At 37.1% G+C, this 23,480-nt stretch overlaps 1 protein-coding gene across 2 annotated transcripts; it reads right to left on the minus strand.

Annotated features, from left to right (window-relative positions):
* Positions 1–288: 288 nt before the first annotated feature.
* Positions 289–22,718, minus strand: LOC145978682 (uncharacterized). 2 transcript variants are annotated; one of them, XM_083111458.1, is made up of 3 exons: positions 22,635–22,718; positions 9,154–9,522; positions 289–3,823 (listed from the first exon to the last, which is right to left on the minus strand). In XM_083111458.1, the coding sequence occupies exons 1-3, from the start codon at positions 22,647–22,649 to the stop codon at positions 3,467–3,469; spliced, it is 741 nt and encodes a 246-aa protein (XP_082967584.1). In that variant the 5' UTR covers positions 22,650–22,718; the 3' UTR covers positions 289–3,466. The 2 variants fall into 2 exon arrangements, with proteins under 2 accessions (XP_082967584.1, XP_082967585.1); XM_083111459.1 differs by lacking the exon at positions 22,635–22,718 and adding an exon at positions 20,843–20,924.
* Between the last annotated feature and the right edge of the window lie 762 nt (positions 22,719–23,480).

Genomic DNA, 23,480 nt, shown 5'->3' on the forward strand with positions numbered 1-23,480 from the left:
TGAACAAAGGAATTATTCAAACAAAAAAGAAATCAAACCTTGAGGAATTATGGCATACCAGCCTAGCAGGTAGGCCTATTAATGCACAAAAACACAAGTAAGTTCTTGGAAAAAAATACTACACCAATTGTCTTACATGGAAGATATATAAATGCGGTTTAGTATAGTAATAATTTTCATGTCAGCAAGAATACTCCATGGAATACTCCTTTCAGACCAAACAGAATGGTTGAAATGAAATAACTGCTTGTTCAATAAAACACTGAAAAAATGATGAAAAAATTTAAGGCCATCACAAAACTTTATTCACTTGCACATACTTTTTTTACTGTTTATAGCATTACATTTAAATTGTACACTTTGGAATGCAATGAATGAGAACATTTTAAAAAGGAATGTATGTAATTGTACATGACTATCTGTACTGTACAAAAGTTTACTAAAACATACGTTATATTTTATTATGTAAAAATTCATGCAAAAATGCATTTGTAAAGAAATTACTACATACGTTATTATTTTAAAAATAATTTAAATACAAAAGATGTCTTTGATATAATTTCATTTAAATAAATTTCCACATTATTATGCAAATATACATTTATAGCTGCATCACTTCAATTCATACACACATACTTACAATTGCACACACACACTCACACACACACACACACACACACACACACACACACACACACACACACACACACACACACACACACACACACACACACACACACACACACAGTGTCATAGTCAAATACGAATATGTGAAGAAAATACATTAAAAGAACTATATTAATTAAATATGTGTCCCATGCGTGATATTTTTTAAAAACAGAAATGATGTTAACATTTGCTGCCGTTGATTATGTAAAGCATATGGGGAACACGAACACAAAATTAACATTTGATGTTTCATCAGCATACTCAGTTGAAATTCCATTTGGCTCCGTGGTCACTTAGCCCTCCATCGATTTCACAAGGATTTTTTTATGAAGATTATGTGTTTCTAAGTGTGAAGAAAGAAATTCTGGAGCGCAGAAAGTAATTTTTGTAGATCTACGTGCTACGAAACTTACATTTTTTTTAAATATTTAAATTCCTTACCTACGTAACGTTCATAATATTTTCCAGGACTTCCATCATGGATTCATGTCACTGGAGCACGTCTCTTTTTCTTATGATTGATTTGTGGGATGGGATAATTTGCTACTTGTTATATGATGGAACGTACGGGGAGCGTAGTATTCTGTGGAAAAGGACAACAAAGACTTTGAACATACAACTTACGACTTTCAACTTTAACTTCGATCCGCAAGTGCCTGGCCTAGGGATAGAGAGGTAAGTTACCTTATGAGGTTTATTTTTTTGGTACCTTTATAATGTTTCAGTCCGGAAAATAGTGTTGGGCAGGTTGCTCCGGGCAGTTTCTAGCATGCCTTCCAAAGGGACTCTACAGAGAAAGGCGGGGCCGCGATAGCGGTTGCAGACGGTAGGTTAATTACCCCAGGGTCGGAGCCCGGAATCGGCGGGAAATTTTGACAGCAATAATCATGACATTTGTTGGGGTACAGCCCTGAAAACCGACTTTCACATCCATCGATCGTTACGGGTGCTACGAAACTAACATGGCCGCAAGTAGACTTCCACCTCGAAACTTCAAATGGCTATATCTTAACTATAAATGACTGCATAGTACTAAATACTTGTTTTCGCGCTACATAATTTCTTTCTTCACACTTAGCAACACATAATCTTCATAAAAAAATCCTTGCGAAATCGAGGGTGGGTTAAGTGACCACAGACCCTTCCATTTTGTGCGTTGAAATATTTCCTGTATGATTTTTCACTAAATTAGGCACGTTATCTATATTGCATGGTATGGTATTGTTACATAAAGGTTGTGTTCATAACTTGCCTCAAATAAAGTTTTCAGTAGTGATGAGAGATTTTTCAAATGGCAAATAATTTTGCACATTGATCTTAATGGTCTTCAAGTTCGACAATGCATTGTGTTAATCACTTATCACATAAATTACATTTTGAAGGTCAAGCTATAAATTTCACATGATACAAATCAGGAGGTAAATTACCAAGGAAATGCACAACTTTCACTTTTTTCTTTTGGCTTTATCACCTGCCTGAGAAATCGGGCAGAAAGGGAAAGGTGGGACGAGGATTAAATTTGTTGCATGCATAACAATGAAGTCGTCCTCCACTTATGTTGAAATCTTCTTTTCCGTTTCGCAACATCAGGCCTTTTCTTTCTCTCCTGTGTGAAACCATGAATACAAAATCCAGAGCGTGGAGAACTCTTGGTCTGGAGCATTGTGGGTATCGGCCTTCCTTGTGGGAACCTCATGATGGCATTTCAAGGATGTTGAAGGTTTTTTTACATGCGTGACCGTTATTTAGATACTCGTAACACTGTCACACTGGTGTGCGTTATGATTTATACATGTTTTTTTTATGTTACCAACGTGCATTGTAAGTTCCGACCGAGTTCTGCTCTCTCAATAAGGCGATAAATACATACGTAACATGTAGGTAACTAATGGCTTTTCCTACAACCGTTGCACGAAAGTGCATTTGCCTTTCTCATGCATTCAGATTTCGAAAGAAAAGTTGGTAATAGAGTTCCTGTAGTATGGGAAACAAAGAAGTGTTTTAATCATGCAAAGGAAACACGGATTTCACCATTTCTGTTCTTGAAGTTCGAGCCATGTGAATGTTAACAGGTATTGATGATGTTTGTCATCTAATGCCATTCGATAAGAAGCACCGGTAACGGTAATGCTGTTTTCTGCAAGGCATGTTTGTTTTCTGCGACTCTCACAAGATTCCGCAAATATTGTGGAATGATTTTTATGTGAATTTATACAAATTATAGGATACATTTTTCATGTTGATTCTCTTTAAGGGAAGTTTTCATATGGTTCTCCTTCCTTGACTGTTTTGACAAAAAAAACTTTGGATTACACAAAAAATGAGTAACCGATAAACACTAGCATTAAAATAAAATATATAATTCCAATTTTGAGTTAGAATTTCCTACTCTTGAGAAAACTTGTAACTAGTCCACATTTAACCCCTTCTCAGAGTGACGAGATGCATGCCATTACAAGCAATGATATTTTTGCAATACTTACAGAACTATTTGTGGTAGAAACATGATTTCGCATTTTTGGTGCATGGTTTAAATATACTAGAAAATAAGTCATGTTTGTGTATGGAGAGGTAATTATTTAATACGTTCCCCTGTTTGTAATTACAGTAGTATCATATATTTTACCCAAACTAGCTTTATTTGCTGATTGGTTTATGCTTAACACGATGATGTAAAATTGATGAAATGATGACACTTATCTAATGAAACGAGATGAATAGGTTGCGTACATCGTTTAAGACTATTGTGAGGAAATAATTTAATGGGTAAGGATTCTGAAACTTGCTGAGTGTTCTTTCAGCCTCTCCTTCGTAACACTCGTCCGAATTCATAGTGAGGAGGCTCCAGTATAATGCTTGGTTCCTGCGCAGATTCCGCCACCGATAAATCATTCTCCCTCGTCGACCGGACAACCACAAATGGAGGGTTGCTTGGACTCTGAACCTCCCCGATGTAGGAGACGTCTGCGTGAAACCCTGTCTTCCAGTCTGCAACATATTTCACCACCTGTATGCGACCATCTGGCAATAGGACTCTGTATTCACCTGTGACCACCTGGCCGTCGCTTTTGGCATTGTGGAAGTAGTCGTTCCCATGTTCTTCGTCCTTAACTGCGTAGCTAAATTCGTATGGTCCTCCATGATGGTGCTCATGCTGTAAAAGAAATCAAAATATACAAAACCATAATATTTGTTCATTGCATATCAGTAAATAGTATTAGTGATCCAGTCTATATCACCGTGGTGTACATAAGATTGAATTTTATTAACTAGTGTGATCAGAGTAATACATAGTAGAGTGGGCTAATAGCGAATGTAATCAAATGTTGTATAGGCATCTGGAAGGAAGACCGTTGAAGCCATGAGTTAAGATTCGTTTATCGTCTTTCTAATGTAATATTTTGCAAACTGTGTTTCATAACAAGAAATGAGCATCAGTAAATCATTGACCACATGTTTTGAGTAACCACTTATGATGTGTGTCATAATGCATTACATGTTTCAAATTATTTTCCACAAATGACAGCACTTGCTGGTAACGAATAAGCGAGAGTTATGGGGTAAAGGTTCGCTCACAGTAGAGCGAATGCCGCACAAAGAACTGTGCAACCCACATCTGCATCTGTGCAAAGTTTTTCAGATTCGGATTAGGATTCTGGGCATGACTCATTTGAGAGACAAAATCATTCCATTCTCCAAAAGGAAGATTTTACAGAAGAAAAGTAGGAGAGGCCAAGCTACTGAAATAATAACCAGTGCGTCTTTTGTGAACGTAATATGCCATATACATTTCGACTTAATTTCAAGTTAGTTAATCTTACAGTGTAATTTAAGTACAAATTTTAAACTGATTTTCAAATCTAACATTTTCTTAAAAATTATTTCCTACATGTGAACTTTTGCACCACCGCATGCAAACGTTTACCCCACGCACCGGCGGGGTAAAAAGTACGTTTTTGCAATTCGTTACAAAAGTATATGTTACAACAAATATATTTAAAAATGTTAATCTGAGGCCTAGAGAGACTGAAAGAAGAATGTTTGAGGTTGTTTAGGTATCAATTTCAAGATTCAGATTGCTTTGGTAGCTTAGATATGTGGAATCAAAAACTAAGTGCGAACTCTTTACCCGCTGTACTCTAATGGTTTCATATTTGCATTTCATGTTCACCTAGGCTACATCATAACTGAACACAACTTCTTGGATTTATGCAGTCAAGCCACAGAACTATTTCGATTAATTTTTTCATAGTCCAAGCATCTTGTTATGCGTATAAATAGGAATTACAGTTGCATTATGGGATATTAAAAAAAAAACTATATACATTCTGTCCCTGGAATCTCCGGAGCAAGCGAACAAAAACAAATTCTCTGCGTAAGTAGGACTCCATAGATTCCCGAGACAGGATGTAGATGCTATTCTTTTTGTTTACAGCTGTGGTAATACCTGAATTGGTTATCAAGGAAGAGTAAGTAAATAATACGTACGTTCCACGGGCCAAGTCAATTTGAAAGAATCTTAAAAATAATTAAAAGCACCCTCTTGTAATCTATCTCACTTTATGGAATTATCTTTGAAGTTCCATATGCATCATCAAATCTGTAACTGAGTGTTTCGGAGAATCATATTATCCAGTTGCTTAATTTAATGTTTGAGACGAAACTAGGCTTAAATAAAACAACATGCCACCTAAGACACGATTTTACAAAATCTCAAGTCATTACTAATTTCTTAATTAGTCCCTTCCAAAAGTTTAATACCACCTTGTCATGTGTTTTTCAGACAAACAGAAAAAGCCAGATTTTAAATTAACAATTCCTACATATACGAGTGTTTTCATGAAATAAACACTTTAATACAAAACTGAAATTATTATGTAATGTTATTGAAAGGTACATCAAGATAAACAAAGTGTAAGGGCATATTAATGGACTTATAACTAATAGATGCAACTAAAGGTACAATTTGTAAAATCATTAAATCTGAACTTTGAAAATATACATGGACACAAACATTTCTCCTGAAATTAGATGATTGAAGTGTGAAATTTTAATAGTCAATGGGCCCACCTTTAAGTTTCAAGCACATTTGCACACGTTTTCTCATGCTGCGGACCAATTTCTGGCATTCTTGGGGCGTAATATCATTCCATACTTCGGAGATAATTCGGTTCTCGCGTACAGACGTTACCCTGGGGCGGCAGCAGCGTGGTTTGTTTATCAACCATTGTACTTTGCTGCTTCAATTTGTTTATTGTGTTCGCCACGCAGGTTTTACTCACATTCAATGAGACTGCAATTTCTCTATGAGACCTATTGCATCTGTACATACCAATTATTTGCCATTTCAAGGCAACGGGCACAGATTTTTTCCCCATTATCACGTAGCTTGCGATTCAAACAGCCTGTTTATTATCAAGCGTAACGAAAACAGGTTTGGACTTGCACAATGCTGCTACTCGAGATATGTATTTTGCGCCATGTATTGACACACATTTCAACTAATGACTGACAAAAATTGTTCACTCCAGCACAGTCGCTGAGGAAGATATTGTTATCTGAAGACCTCTCAGATTTCGCTGTATTTTTTTTATTTTGCGAATTTTTTTTAAAAAAAAAAACACGAAAAATTTGTTTTGGATATAATTTTTTAGCGCCAAAATCTTTGTTTATATTCCACAATACTGGAAAGAGTTCAGTAGTCATAACGACGTCGGTTACGTGTATACACGTGTACTTCAAAATGCTGGATTTTTCAGTTACGAAATTTGATTTTCCACTTTCTTATCTCAAGAACTACAAGACGTATAAAATATTTTTTCGGCAATATATGCCTACCTCACACACTATATTACTTCCACACAATTCCACTCCATATTTGTACCAAAAACTTTCGGTCAGGATTCATTTATATGAAAAAAGTTGGTGTTCTTAAACTTTCGGTAGGGACTGTACATATTTTGTCAAGGAGATCGCTTTGAGTTGTTAAATAAAGCCCATAAGAGCTTCCCAGAGCAATACAATAATATCAGACTATATATTTCGGCACCGAAAGTTCCCAGTTCAAGTTCTTGCCTGGATATAGCAACAGATATATATATATATTACTGTTCTTACCAAAAGTCTCATTTCCAATTTCATTCATCTTCATAGTTCCGATTAACGAAAAGAGACAGAAAACAACGCAAAATAAACTAAAAAACAAAACCAACGAGACCCAACCTAACTCTATCAATATAGAAAATATGTCCACAAAAAATCACTAAATTGTTTAAAAACCGAGAAAATGACCATTCTAAAATATATGTTGTCATTATTGTTTTAACCTGGAAAACAGTTATGGGTGTGAAGGGTCAATGAAACTTATTTAGCTTGGCTTACAAGCAGTTTTTTCTGTGTTGGGTAGTTTACAAACTGCACATAGAAAGAAATTGGACGAATTCAGTGTCCTTCCTCACAGTGAAGATAACACTTACGTATAAGTCTCATTTATCTATTCATTCAGCCCACTGTTCAATTTAGGTTTTACTTCTCATGGATAGTAATATATTTGATTAGTTACATACATCATGTTCAATTTATGTACATTACATAATCGTTTCGTTGCGGTCGGTCTGATGACTCAAATTAAACTCTCTTGCGGAAATCAATATGCCCATGAAATTAATTTAATTAGTGCTTGTAAAAGACTGTTGTGTGTGAATGTAAGTACAACATCTTATTGTTATTTGATACATACAATATAATATTTCATTGGCGATATTAAGTCATCTGGAAAAATTTTTGAGTTCGGTTGGAAACACGAAGCTTAAGGAAATCATTGTTGAAAAGGCTTTTAAATCTATATCATGTACATACGTATATAAATATATAAATTGGTATTTAAGAGTCTATCGCAATTATTACATCATTGTCTGTCCTTAAGGATTAAAAATCTACCCTTATTTTACAAATACCTCGAAATTCATGATGCGGCATGTAAAAAGTGTGTTTCCGATGGCCATTTACGATGTAAAAATCTATATTTCTATGGAGTGACAGACAACAACAAACAAAACATTGTGAACAATGATCTATGTCTCCTTGGTAGTGTTTAGTGTAGTACGGGATCATGTAGTTTCGGAAAAATTATACGGGATAGTTTGCACGTACAATTAAACGCCTAAAATATGGTTTACCTAATTCGGTTTCATAAAATGGTTGTAAAAAATTGTGTTCTGCTAATAGGAATTGGAGAACGACAAAGAATATCAAGAAGAAAAAGAGGATAATACAGAAGTTAACGAGTGAAGTCACTGAGGGTTTTGAGGACGATGAAAAATATCAACAAAAAGGTAAGGATAACAGGGGTTAACGGGCAAAGTTCTTTAGAATTTGAGAATGATGAAAAATTTCAAGAAGAAGGAAAGTAATAGCACAGAGGTTAACAGGTACAGATATTGAGAGTTTGAGGTCGATGAATAACAAGAAACGGAGGTAAACGGGTGAAGTTATTGAGGATATATGACGATGAAGAATATCAGAAAGACGGAAAGGATAACATAGGGATGGATTAAAGGATAAAGTTATTGAGGGTTTGAGGACAATGAGGAATATCAAGAAGGAGGAAGGGATAACAGTGAGGTCAATTTGTAAAGTTCCTGAGAGTTTGAGAACGATGAAAAATATCAAGACGAAGGAAAGAATAACACAGAGGTTAATGGGTAAATATATTGAGAATTTGAGAACGATGAAGAATATGAAGAAGAAGGAAATGTTAACACAGAGGTTAACCGGAAAGTTATGAGAATTTAAGAAACATGAAGAGTATCAAGAAGAAACAAAAGATAACACAGAGGTTAGCGGGTAAAGGGTAAATTCATTGAGGATATATGGACGATGAAGAATATCAGAAAGAAGGAAATGATAACATAGGGATTAAAGGATAAAGTTATTGAGGGTTTGAGGACGATGAGGAATATAAAGAAGGCGGAATGGATAACAGAGAGGTCAATGGGTAAAGTTCTTGAGAATTTGAGAACAATGAGGAACATCAAGACGATGAAGAATATCAATAAGAAGAAAGGTAATAACACGGAGGTTAATGGATGATAGTTTCTGAGGATTTGAGTACAATGAAGAACATCAAGAAGATGGAAGAGATAACACAGAAGTTAAAGTGTAAATTTATTGAAGATATTCGGACGATTGGCGTATATCAAGAAGAAAAGTTAGTACAGAGGTTTTACGGATGATGATATTGTGGATTTTAGGACGATGAAGAACATCAAGATGAAGGAAAGGATTACACATAGATTAAAGGAGATTAAAGGGTGAAATTATTGAGGATTTTAGGACGATGCAGAAGAAAAACTAGGGAAGGTTCTCAAGTATGAAGCCTAGAAGCACACTGTGGTATTTGTCAAAGTTCATTCAAGCATGAACACATAATTAGTGAAACTGTAAGGGGGAGAGAACGAGAGATAGCTAATTATAAAAACTTACCTCCTCTCCTCCGCCACTTATACCACCACCTCCTTCAAGGATCCCGCCGCCAATTGTATTAACATCCCCTCCGGTGACGTCACCACCACCACTAATTATGCTTCCATCGAGGCCTCCTATGACACCCCCTGGTTCTGTGCACGTCGGACATGGTGTTGTCGGTCGGATAGGCTCACAAGTTGGGCAAGGCCTTATTCCACCACCATCATCCCCACCTCCAATATCTCCACCTCCAATATCAACACCTCCAATAACGCCACCGCCGGTGGTCGGTGGCAAGTAAGAGTTGTCGGGACCAAAAGGTTTGTCGGGTGTGGGATACGAATACTGAGCGTTGACTCTTGCAGCAAGCAGAATCAACATGAGGCCCTGAAACGTAAAGGAAGGAAGTACGAAATTATTTCATCGATTTTATATAGAAATACATGCATATAGTAAAGTACTTGACTAGAGATTCTCAAATAGTTTAAATGTTGATGTTCCAACCTTTGGTTCAAGCTACACAGAATTTTCATTTCTTACGGGGATTGAATCTTGTACTTGTATAGCAACTACCTCATACTAGATATGGTCAATAAAAGTGGCAGGCCTTGACCTTTAAAGGTCGTCATTGACTATCTAGACTGGAAGTGGTTCTTCTGATTTTTCAAATTAAAATAATAGATTATAAATTCTGATTGATTGATTGATTTAGTTTATTTTACTTCGCGTTTTGTGCCTCTTGGCTAATTTTTGAAGATGGGGATGAGTGATGAAATGATTAAATTGATGAATGGACATTCACAAACAACCAAGCCCGAGCGGGATTCGAACTCGGGACCCTTGGCGTCGCAGCGCGATGTGATAACCACTCGGCTACAGGGTCCGGTTTATAAATTCTGACACTCTTACTCGATCCTTTCAAGAAAGAATACAGTTGCAGTATACCAAAAATTATTTATTCAGCATTTATTGCTTTCAGCAAAGTGCACATACTTTTGGTCATCTAACATCTACTTATTATATCCATATACTGCCTTGGTTATAGGATTTTCATTTGCTTGACCATATACTACGAGTCTATGAGATTATCACCTTTTTGACCTCCCAATGCACCCACAGTCATTTCAAATAAATATTCGAATGTTTGCTGATGTGTACTGCAAGGGTTTTTAAGATACCCATAGTTGTAATACTTTTTTGAATACTGTAAATTCAACAATGTCACTCTGCTTTCATTCAGAACTTTAATGTTGTTAATCTAGATTCTGTACAGTCGGTAAGAGATTGCTGTCGTTCATAAAATATACCACAAAATTATTTTAATTTTTACTCCTTGTAGCAGATAAGCAAATAATAGTTAACATCAATTAGCAATACACGATTTTTTTTCAGGTTACTGCAGAAATAAGGCTCGAGATTTCTATGCCATGGACAAGAATAGATTTTAAAGCTCCTACACTAAATTCTGAGACCTTTAGATTGCACTTCTGATTAATATTCGACAAAACTACAAAATTGGCATTTGACATTATTTATTTACCTGTTATATTTGGTTATTTAGTGCATTACCGTTCAGTATATTGAGTACTAATATTACAACATTCAGAGAACCGTTGCTACGATAGTATTTTTAATATAATAACATAGAATAACTGGTGTACATATACCACGACAAATAATTATTTTATAACTGATGGAAACTGAAAATATTGCACGTTTCCTCATGCAGTTGCAGCATGTACCTTCACAATCACTTCATCAAAACATCAATAATATACGTATTTCCTGATTTTGATTGTATGCGATTTTCGAAACATTTAAGCACACTTTTAGTGATTATTTATACCTTACATGTCGCATCATCATGACATTTGTTGTTAAGCAAAAAGTTTAAACTTGATGAGACTCTTGAAGAATCGGTAATTTTACGAGTGAGAACATTTTTTAGGCCTATTTGTTCGCAAAATGTACTAATGTTAATTTCATGAGGCGTCGTTTACACTCCTCCAAGTTTGTTTTTTTGGTAATTCTCTCGTTCAATGTCCTCGTTGCTCTGCACCTGGGACATTCCCCTTGCCCGCCCTACCCTCCGTAGCTACGGCTTTGGGATAGGGTGCACGTTGATTAAATTTAAGCGAGTTGTTCATTAAGTCCCTAAAACAATTTTCTCCTGAGTTTAAAATGATAACTTTGTTTTCTTCGTGTTCCAACGGCCTTTGTTACCTTAAATACGAGTTGATTACAATGTTAATGACTTGTTCAGATAACAAATTGTTACATTTATAATAACATAAAGATATATTTATCTACAATGTTAACTGTTCCCTTCATCTTCTAGATTCTAGTTATATTGTGGTGATCTTACACCCGACATACCTAGACGTGGCGAAGTGGGTAGCAAATCGCGCTACGCCGCCAGATGTCCCGTGTTCGAATCCTGTCCTGGGCATTGATGTTTGTGAGCGTCCATTCATCAATTTCATCATATCATCACTCATCCCCATATTCGCAAATTAGACAAAAGTGACACAAAAAGCAAAGTAAAATCAAGCAAATCAATCACTCAAACCATCGACTTACCTAGAGAATTTTTTACGTTTCAGGTGAGCCTAATTTTGAATTTGCTGTCTTCAAGTTATTAAAAATTATAACTTTTTCCTTTATGTTTCAGATTTTAATATTTATAAATATGAGGGCTGGTTGCAAATATTACACAAAGTACTTTTTTGTACTAAAATGTTATTTATACTTTCTACCATATTGATTATCCTTGGCGAAAAAATCTGAAAATTGTTTTCTTTTAACGTAAATGTTTCTATAGAATTCAAATCAAGTGTAGTATCTTATGTAATTATAAAATTAAGTAAGGCCAAAATTTGAAATTTTAAGTAAAACAGTGTTGCAAACATACGAAAGTAACAGTGTATCTACTAATTGAACATGAAAATCAAGTATCAGCTGTGAAAATTTTAAACCAATTTCCGAATCTGTGACTTCGAGACATTACTCATCATCTTATTCATATTTATTGTACAAATTGTCATCTATATCATCCATCACATTTATAAATAACATTTGAAGAAATATTTAGCCTATCACCAACAAGTAAATGATTTTATAGCTCTTTTCAAGTCTTACGGCGGGCGCTCTAGAAGCTGGCAAGGGAAGTGGGGAGCGGGGAATCGACCAATCCAGCGCGATAAGAAACTCAGCAGCCAGTAGAACGAGGACCACGTTGTAGTTCTGTCCCTCGATGTCGTAACTCTCGGCGCCACCGTTGTTGTCTGGTTGGTCTGCTGCGTATTCCCCTCTCCCCACTTCCCTTGCCAGCATATAGAGCGCCCGCCGTAAGAGTAGAGAAGACCTATAGTTTCAGTTGTCTGTTGATTAGTGCGTAGAAATACTATTACAGGAACTTCCGAGAAATTCGATATAGCAAAATATTAGTTTCTTCTCTTGTAACGTGAAATTCTGTAGATACTTTTTTTTTAGAATCAGTGTAGGATATTCCAGTAATATAATATTGTCACGTAAGTATGATTTAGGTTGATTTCTGACAGGTGGATCTAGTAAAAAAAAATACCACTATGTTACTGGCAACAGTGCTGAAAGACCACTTTACACATGGGAGAAGTAGAATGAATGCAGATTCATAGTCCACTATGACTTTGAGTCATCTCTGATGGCTTTTCATTCTTCTCTCCATAGATATGATTTTCATGTACTGACACCCTCATTATCATACATTGATAGGTACGAGGGATGATACTTTACAAGCTTGTCGCTTAAATCCTAGTAACTCTAATAAACTTGTGAAGGATGGAAGTAAACTTTTAGTAGCACATGGGAGTATGTCAGTTCCGTTACAGGAACTTCAGGGTCCTTCCGATGTATCCAAACTTCAGCTTTTTGAATGGCAGCTAACATGCAAAGGTCCACCGCTACACGTAGCTGTAAAAAGTTTTGGTTCATAAGAGTTCAGACGTTGTCATTTTTATGTGGAAAGTGATATGGATGACGTCATGACGACGAGAATATGTTCCCCTGTCTTCATGTCTTTTAAAACTTTTTCGGGTCAATCTACGTGGGTCATACAATTATGCTAGATTTTTTATAAAGCTATGGCTCGACACATGAAAAAATATGTATATCACTACAAGTAAATATGTTATCAGGGTATTATCGCAGCGTTGTTAAGTGGATTGAACGTGCCTATAATAGTGCTTTTGAAACATTATTTTTGCCAATATTCTTCATATCGTATTCATATTAAAGTTATGACATTTTAAACCAATTTGCGAATCTCTGACTTCAAAACATTATTCATCATATTTTTCATATATGTAAAAAATTGTCATCTATATCATTGTCATCACATTTATTAATAACATTTGAATGAATATTTAGCCTTAGACATATTTCCTTTGTTTGAATTTTTTTAAGTCCACTTTATGAACAGAAAGGCTAATCGGGACTGGACGTACAGTTTAAAATGGAATCCGAATCATTGTGCAATGTGCCTCCACGAAGTATCGAAACCGGGATCCCTTGATTGCAAGGCGACGACCTGAAATCGTCAACTGAAAAATAAATGTTCGCGTTCGTTTATTGTGCATGCACCCGACATCTGGATGTAAAAGAGTGTCATATCTCTGACACATATTAAACTAGCACGTGAGAAAATATTGATTCAAGCGTCCAGAGAGTGAGGATTAGTGAGTAACGTAAAACTGTTTCGCGTCTGGCGTGAGTTACCCAGTCTTGCTACTCCGGACACCTACTGAAATATAAAAATTACAAGGAGGTGCGCCTGACGATTCCGCATTGAAATTCCCTCTTTTTCCCTTTGAAAATGTCATGATTGGTAATGTGTGGGGTTTTATCTCCCATATGGTACGAGGATAACTTGTGCTTTTACTTTAAAATCTAAATTCATATCCTAATGTTAGAATAATTATCTAAAGACGAGTTCGATAAACAATAAACATGTGGAAAAAATATGACAGATAAATTGATGGTTTCTTGTAGGGCAACCTAGTTGGTAAGAGAGCTCTGGCAAGTACAAAACGAAGATAAAAGGGCAATGTGGATGTGGATATGATGTTAGCATCTGGATTTGATTAACCTTAATGGAAACAGATCTTACTAACTAACTCTCTAGGCTTCTCAAACCCCAAGGGGGTTTCATACCATCAAGTTTCCCAACAAGAATGCTATAAACTCTTCTTTCCTCTTCTATTCTTGCACATGGCCTGCCCACATAAGTCTTCTTGATTTAATCATTCTAATGATATCTGGACATGAAGACAAATTATGCAGTTCTAAATTATGCAACATTCTCCACTCATCCCATTTAGGTCTAACTATATTTCTAAGGCTTAATGGAAACAGATAGGAAGTTTATCTTGCTACAGCAATAAATCTGCGGATTTAGGGATGCAATAGAGTTGCCTAAATTATTTTCAAAGGAAAACATTCCTCATAGAGATGAGGAAAATGTTGAGCTTTTCTCAAAATAACCCTCCAGATCTGGGTTCTGATTTGGCATTTTGTCATATTGCCCGCCTATTTGTCTATTACGCAGTACTTTCCATATACTAGATGAACTACATGAATGTAAACTACAACTTACAAAGGAATTAAACGAAAATAATCGGGATATTCCGTTAAACTATGCTCACTAAATCACTGAAGTAGACATGAAAAATGGGTGAAATTTTCTCTAAGAGAAATGTAATGCCAGCTGTGTTGATTGTATCGGGCAAACAAGTTGATCACGTTTCAACAATTTGCCTGTCGGCATACATTAGCTCGAGGAACCGATTCGTCATAATTTACAATCAAGTCGAATCTGTGTCATTCGTCGACTGTTCGATGTTAATTTTGTCTCATTAAGGTTCGTAACATTGACCCTGCATCTCCTAATTTGGAATTCTGTTGCCTGCAATTAGTTGTTATCAAGATTATTAATTTTTCAAGCTGTCAAATATATCACATTCCTAATTATATATCCATTACATTCAGCCTCCTTCCACTAAGAATTCAAACTGGAAAGTTTTCAAATACTGCATTCTTGTAATCAATTCCACGAGTTCGACAGTGAGAAATTGCTATCAGAATACAATCATGCAATATAAGCACTTCAAGCAGTTTTCTTTGTATCTATTTTTTCATTTCAATATCGGGAATATAATGCACATAAAGTTCCTTCTATTTATGTTAGTAATAGGTATGGAGTCTGACTGCCATGCGGAAAACCCAGGATCGATTCCCGGTGATTTCGTGTGAGTATTTGTCCGACAACGTCCGGCATAAAACTGCTCTGTGGTTCACTCAGTCTCGAATAGACGAGTGCAGGGGAAAGAGGGGTACTGGCGACCTGATTGTGGTGCGGATCACATCACCTCCACAATGACCGAGATCGTGAATGTGTAGAGCTCTACCCCCGTGGGCCATCATGACGCCATGCGATGAGCAGGGGGTATTTACCCTTTTATCCTATTATTCCCGATAAATTTGCAATTTACCGAATGTGAAAAATTGGACAAATGATAGTAATATTCATCTTTAAACATATTTATGTACATAATGCATGTATTAATGAAGTTATATTTGAAAGTTTTCCAATTGTAACTAACGTGTGACTAAATTCTTGGAGAAATTTTCCGGTAAAATTTTAGTAAACGTTCAACCTCCGTGGCGGAGTGGTTAACACAGCGAGCTACGACTCCAGGGGTCGCGGATTAGATTCCTAGCCTGAGCATGGGTGTTCTTTGTGAGTATCTCTTCATAAGTTTCAACATTCATCCTCGTCTTCGCGATTAGCCAAAAGTGGCAGAAAAAGCAAAGTGAAATGAACCAAAATGAATGAAATTGTTGTGAGTTTGGAAAGAATGATTCTGTCAAGTTCAAAGTTGTGCCCCTGAGCATTACACTGCAGTTTAACGTTTCATAATCTTGCTATTTTGATCCTCACCGTCGGGCTACGGGTCGTGCGCATGTTCGAGTCTCCTGGAAGAAGAATAATAACTTTTCTCGTGAGCTTTCGGCCTGCGTATGGGACCGGTGGCCACCCACCATCGTGAGGAAATTGGGGAGCTACGAATGAATAGCGTAACCCGGTCATAGAAACCATAGAAGAACAACTGGGGGTTCGTCGTGCTGACCACTCGTCAGTGGTCTGGTTGGATGATCTTTCATCTCTGGTGGGAGTGATGCCAGCAGTCGTTAGGTAGGTGCTGGACCTCAAGGAGCCGTTAGCGGGGTTGTTAGCACATCGCGCTTCGGCGCCAGGGGTCCCGGGTTCGAATCCCTGCATGGATGTTTGTGACTGTCCATTCATCAATTTCATCATATCATCACTCATCCCCATCTTCGCAAACTAGCCAAAGTGGCACAAAAAGCGAAGTAAAATAAAGCCAGTCAATCAACCAATCACAGACAACCTACGTCGGACTTAGTTATCAAATTGCGTCATAATCTCTCACTAGTAACATCACTCTTTTCACTCGGTAGACGAAGTATATTGACCAACCTGAATTTACCAACCTAACGACATGAACTACAGAATTATCAAGTTGTCGACATTCTGTCAATCTCCAGGTCAAAGAAGCAATTGGTGTCAGAAAAAAAAAATACCCATACAGACGTTTTTCTGCTTTGACGATCTTGGCTTATTTGAAAAGAAAATACTAAAACTATATTGTACCTTGTAAGTACAGTATACGAGGAATAAACCTCGTAGCAAGGATATTATTAGGCTTTTGTTTTTATTACAATTTGAGGAAGCTCATCGCATCATATCTGAGTTTCTCACTCACTGCTATAAGCCAAAGGTATCCTTTTAGTAGCGTTGACGTACATCACAAAAGTACATATTATTCGGTATTTCTGCGTAAAGATTGTTTCAGTTGTATTAAATGCATTCTTCTCGCAAATGCAATTTAGCCTAAATTTCTGGTGAGGACACAATGAATAATTCGACACTTCACAGAAATTGAACTCAAAACATGCAGACCGCACGGTGACAATTTGATGCACAAGGCGTATACCCCAATACTGCAGCATCGTGCACAAAGAAGCACTGAATCAGTGACATCCGAGCACTCGGATTATGTCATGGGTTCGAGTTCCGGCCCGGACATGGCTGCATTTTTGGCGTCTCATTACCAATCCCATCTCGGACAACAGAGAGATACAGAAAGATGCATCAAATTGCGGGAAAACGGATTAAATAACATTAATAATAAATAAAACAAATGAGATTGATTCACGTGAATTGGTGGGTTAATATAAACCTTGAAAGAGGGAGAGAAATGTGAATGGATATGGAAATATATTCAGATCACGATAACAGAATTTCGTCGCCTTTTAATCAAGGGGTCCCGGGTTCGATACCCGGTGGAGGCACATGGCACAGTGGTTCGGATCCCAATTTAAACCGAAGGTCCAGTCCCGATTAGCCTTACTGTGCATAAAGTGGACTTTTAAAAAAAAAACTAAAACCAAAACAAACTAACATAATTTCGGGCTACCGACAAGTCAAATAGTTAGTTAGCGCTCTCACCTTTGGTGCGAACAATCCTAGGTTCTGTATCCGGTGAAAGCCCCCAAACTTTCCGTGTTGACTTATCATTGTGAATACATTTAAAACCTATTTCAAGAGAAGTACCTGGCTCCGATTTTGAAAGCCACTAAATATCGGCGATTGGACACGACGCGCTGATCAGTCGTGTGTCTCCCTGGAGACGACTACACATTTTTAAGCTGAAACTGATTCATCTGTATAATTATTAATCTGTGATCATTATCCTTATCTGAAATATTTCATTATTTACTGTTACTGAAAAAATTAAAGATTTTTGTGATTGATATATTGATAAAAATTAAAATAAATTGTTATAGTATTTTAAAGATTAGTAAGAAACTGTAAATGTCTTCCCATAGAGAGATGTAAAACCGCAAGCGTCGTTTAGGTTATGTATCAACCAATTTGACGTATAGTGGTGTAAGAGGTGACCTCACTTCCACGTAGTACGTAACCTGGATCCACTGCCAGAACAATCCTCAGCGGAGATGTGTTGTTCTGTGTACTGACTGCCCCTTTACGGCTTTTAATACGTAAGAATATTTTAGTCCTCTGAGACAATGAAGTTTTCATTTAAGTTAATAATGAATGTATAGTTTTAAACATTGATTTAGGAAGTTTTTAACGTACCTATTTCACTTTTAGGGGCCTGTCCTCAATTTCGTTGTAATTAATGGGTTTATCCCCGTAATGTGAGACGGGAGAAAATAGCTTGTGTGCTGAAATGCTCATAATATAACAATCAATCAATGAAATTTGATGTATAAATAGAGACATTTCTGTAATATCGGGGGAGTCACTCCTGGTAGTTGCGAGGATGGCAATTCAGGTGGCGCAACTGCATTAGCATTTATAGACGGATTTGGTTCAAATGAAGAAGGGCACTTCTATCCGATTTCCGAAAGACTGGGGTATCTCTATATTACCAATAGGCTGGGGTTAGAAGCCTGAGGAGAGAGAGAAAGAAAGAGAAATGGATGAGAGAAAGAGAGAGAGAGAAAGAAATAAAGGGAAATGGATGAGAGAAAGAGAGAGAGAAATAAATAAAGGGAAATGGATGTGAGAGAGAGAAAAAGAAATAAAGGGAAATGGATGAGAGAAAGAGAGAGAAAGAGAAATAAATAAAGGGAAATGGATGAGAGAAAGAGAGAGAGAGAGAGAGAAAGAGAAATGGATGAGAGAAAAAGAAATAAAGGGAAATGGATGAGAAAAAGAGAGAGAGAGAGAGAGATAGAAAGAAATAAAGGGAAATGGATGTGAGAGAGAGAAAAAGAAATAAAGGGAAATGGATGAGAGAAAGAGAGAGAGAGAGAAAGAAATAAAGGGAAATGGATGTGAGAGAGAGAGAAAGAAATAAAGGGAAATGGATGTGAGAGAGAGAAAAAGAAATAAAGGGAAATGGATGAGAGAAAGAGAGAGAGAGAGAGATAGAAAGAGAAATGGATGAGAGATAAAGAAATAAAGGGAAATGGATGAGAGAAAGAGAGATAGAGACAGAGAGAAAGAAATAAAGGGAAATGGATGAGAGAAAAAGAGAAAAAGAAATAAAGGGAAATGGATGAGAGAAAGAGAGAGAAAGAGAAATAAATAAAGGGAAATGGATGAGAGAAAGAGAGAGAGAGAAAGAGAAGTGGATGAGAGAAAAAGAAATAAAGGGAAATGGATGAGAAAAAGAGAGAGAGAGAGAGATAGAAATAAATAAAGGGAAATGGATGTGAGAGAGAGAAAAAGAAATAAAGGGAAATGGATGAGAGAAAGAGAGAGAGAGAGAGAGAGAGAGAGAGAGAAAGAAATAAAGGGAAATGGATGTGAGAGAGAGAAAAAGAAATAAAGGGAAATGGATGAGAGAAAGAGAAAGAAATAAAGGGAAATGGATGAGAGAAAGAGAGAGAGAGAGATAGAAAGAGAAATGGATGAGAGATAAAGAAATAAAGGGAAATGGATGAGAGAAAGAGAGATAGAGACAGAGAGAAAGAAATAAAGGGAAATGGATGAGAGAAAAAGAGAAAAAGAAATAAAGGGAAATGGATGAGAAAAAGAAATAAAGGGAAATGGATGAGAAAAAGAGAAAAAAGAAATAAAGGGAAATGGATGAGAGAAAGAGAGAAACGGAGAGAAAGAGAGGGAGAGAGGCGAGGCTCTTCTCTCTCTCTCTCTCTCTCTCTCTCTCTCTCTCTCTCTCTCTCTCTCTCTCCTTTCTCTCTCTCTCTCTCTCCTGGGTGAAAGTGAGATAAATATATATCATCCAAGCTTAAATAAAAGCTTGAAAAAGAAAACAATATATATGCATAGGTAAAGAAATATTGCACAAAAGATCAAGCAGAGGCTTATTCCCACGTTGCCATAGAAGCCTTTCTGAGAAGTCCAATTACTGGTGATTCACGGGTTTATTAGAAGCCCCATAAGGTAGTAGGTGCGTGTCTGCGTCACCCAATGAAAACCCGCCTGGCAGGCCCCCGTCCTCAAGAGAGATGATGATACGCTATGGAATTTAGGCGTAACAAAAATCCTGGACAAAGCATTGTTCGCAATTAAGTGAAAGAGTACTTTGCCTTAGAGATGGTATCGAGACAAAACGGTCTCGTCTCAACAGTCGAAACTTATAAGAAAAAACATATACAGCGTTCCAGTGCACAAATTTTCACAACGTAAAGAAGTCACTAAAGAGAGCACCTTTTCTGTGTAGCACCTGATTGAACACTATGGGTACTTCATAACGAAATCTTGTCTTCGAAATATACACAACCACTCGGAACAGCCTTATGATTACCAGTAACGGAATGGTATTGGAAATACCATAAACAAAAACATATTTCTAAAAATTTAGGTAAAAGTTTCAAATATTATATCAAAAAGGACGAGAGTATTTGACACTTAAGTCTCGTTATCGTCTCGATTGTACAAAGGTGTTTCTCGTTCTTGAGATGCCTTGTAGGCTACTTTACACGTATCTTGGTATCATCCTTACAGAATGATATCTCACATTACAGTACTTAATATACATTTTAAACCCCTATTATTGTTTATAGTCTAGGCTCGACAATGAATTCTAATTTGTTCGTCAACTTGATAGTAATCATTCACTATTAGTGAAAATACTATTGTAAATTTTGTACTTACCACTAACAAATTGGATTATTATACCTTTAGTCGAAATACAAAGACATCAATGAACCGGAAATACATTCACAATATCAGAAAATCTTTACCATGACGACGTAGCTGAGAGTCCAATAATATGCCATTGTTAGCTAAACAATGTAATTCTTTGTCCGTTGTCTCTCTAGGTTACAGACAATCCTGAAGGAATGTGATCGGAATTAAAGTATGATGGTGTGACGTTCCGACTGTATGCATTTTATTGATCCGAGTTAACATTAGCACAATGAAGTGAAGTAGCAGGAAAAATAAATGTGTTTGCTCAAATAAAATAGATTTGAAATAGTGACATAGCTTGGATCTCTGTGATTTTGAAAATTCGAATGTTAGAACGCAAATCAGAACGTAAGAGATTTAGCAGGGGGCGGGGGCTAACTCTATTGGAGTAAAAATGTGATGAATCAATATACTGTCTACTTCTAATCTGGATAGTTTTCCTCGCTTTTCTACCAAAATAATGAATGATAAGCTGATGAAATACACAATGACCTTGATGGCCTGCAACTTAAGCTGGTTGGAAGATATCTATGTCACTTTCCGTGCATAAGTGGTTAGAGTAACGCGCTTCTAAATCAAATTCCTAGGTTCGAAACTTGTTTTAAGACATAACCTATACATCTTCATCGTTGCGATTAATCTTGATGGGGAAAAGTGATGTAAACTGACCAAAATGCACAAAATAATATTTTTAGACATAGGAAGATAACAAAGGATGTGTTCAGATACAATACCTATCTATCCTACAATGTTGTAGTTCATTCTGAAATTTTATTGTGTATTTTTGTTATTTAGAGTCGTTTTTCTACAACTCTTGGCTACGATGAGGATGAGTTGTAATTAGAAGAAATGTATGTAGAGTCGCTCATAAGGAACACACATGCCCAGGCCAGGGCTCGAACCCGTGAAGTTCGGTGGCGAGATCAAAAAGGGATAACTTAACGCGTTTCGACCACCGAGTCGGCTTTTAGTCCATTCCTTCCATAGATGGGGTAATCGGTACTGGATCGACAGTTTAAAGTGAGCTCCCAAGCATTGTAGAATGTGCCTCCACCGGGGATCGAAACCGCGACGCCGGTCTCGGTGGCGAAGTTGTCACCATATTGCGTTACGAAGCCATTAAGTCCAGATTCGAATCCTCGTCAAGGCGTGCATGTACCATTGTATTTGTCCCATCATCTAGCTCATCACTTCATTATCTACTCTTTGATTTGATCTTTGGTATTTAGCGTCACTTTTCTGCAACTTTTGGCTAATCGCGACAATGAGGATGGATGGTGATAAGATGAAATGTACGTATGATTAATTGATTGAATTGGTGTTATAACTCCACTTTATGCACAGTAAGGCTAATAGGGACTGGACCTACAGTTTATAGTGGGATCCGAACCACTATGTGCCTCCACCGGGTATTGAACCCGGGACCCCTTGATTACAAGGCGACGACGTTGTCACTGCGCAATCGGGAGGCACAAAATGTATGAAAGGACACAAACAAACACGAATGGACATCATAAGCTCAGGTCCCATAGAGTATTACACTACTCATGAGTCCAGACGCCGGAGCCTCGTTTGTCTGCAAGAATGCAGGCCAGGTGCACTACGTGGAAGTGAGGTTGATATTTTGCTGTCCCGACAAAAGGTCACCCCAGAAGCTATTGATTACAGGAGAGTAACTTATACAACTCCTCAGCTATCAGATCCAAGAAAACCTAAATGAGATCATGATGGGAAAAAAGCTCGTAAAGAAACACACCTTAAGAGTTCTCATGTTTAAGCACAAGCTCCTCCAACGCACAAAACACACACAAGCCAAAACGACAACAAACTGCGCGCGAAATCACCTCGGAGCCAGGTTTTAAGCCTTCTCCTGTGAGATATAGGAAACAACGGTCAAGGTCTCTTGGTAAGAGGGCGTGTGCCACGAAGACTCACGCAAGCCATACGGGCCCCAGTGAGAGTGAGCGCTCCGGTCTTCACTCCCGCTACATTACCATGCGACTTTCTCCGACATAGATCTCAGCATAGGTGAATATCTTCCATCTTATTAGTCTGCGATCTCTGGGAAACAAGATTCTCCTTGTCTTTCGGCTCAGTCTTTCTGACTAATTTATGCTCAGAGTGGTGAGAAATCTTAATCAAGATATGCCCCAAGTCTTGCTACCTTGTCTAGCTTGGCCCAATGTTATTGCTGGTGCGAGAATTGCTATTAGAAGCTCTCGCCTGTAAAGCCGAGAGACAATTATTTTTTTGGGCTCATTTTACGTAAAATGTGAGGATTCCAGATATCATTCTGTGTCTTCAAGGCTAAGAATGGCATTTGTAACCATTACCAGCTCAAATTGGTAATTATGCTTACAGCTCGTTAGGATAATGGTTACTTTATATCTTCACTGGGGATTATGAGATAGTTATAATATATGATTGGTACGTTACCAAAAATTCATGCTTTATATATGTCCCTCAGAATGAGTCGTAGTCTTTATTTACAAGAATATTAATCTAGAAATGTATTTATAAATGTCGACGAAATAATGAAGCAGATCACAAATCAAGTAATGTCACTACCTAAGTTATGAATGTACGGAAGTACATTCTCATT

The sequence above is a fragment of the Lepisma saccharinum genome, chromosome 25 (assembly GCF_977018435.1).
Source record: "Lepisma saccharinum chromosome 25, izLepSacc3.1, whole genome shotgun sequence".
Classification (NCBI taxonomy): domain Eukaryota; kingdom Metazoa; phylum Arthropoda; class Insecta; order Zygentoma; family Lepismatidae; genus Lepisma; species Lepisma saccharinum.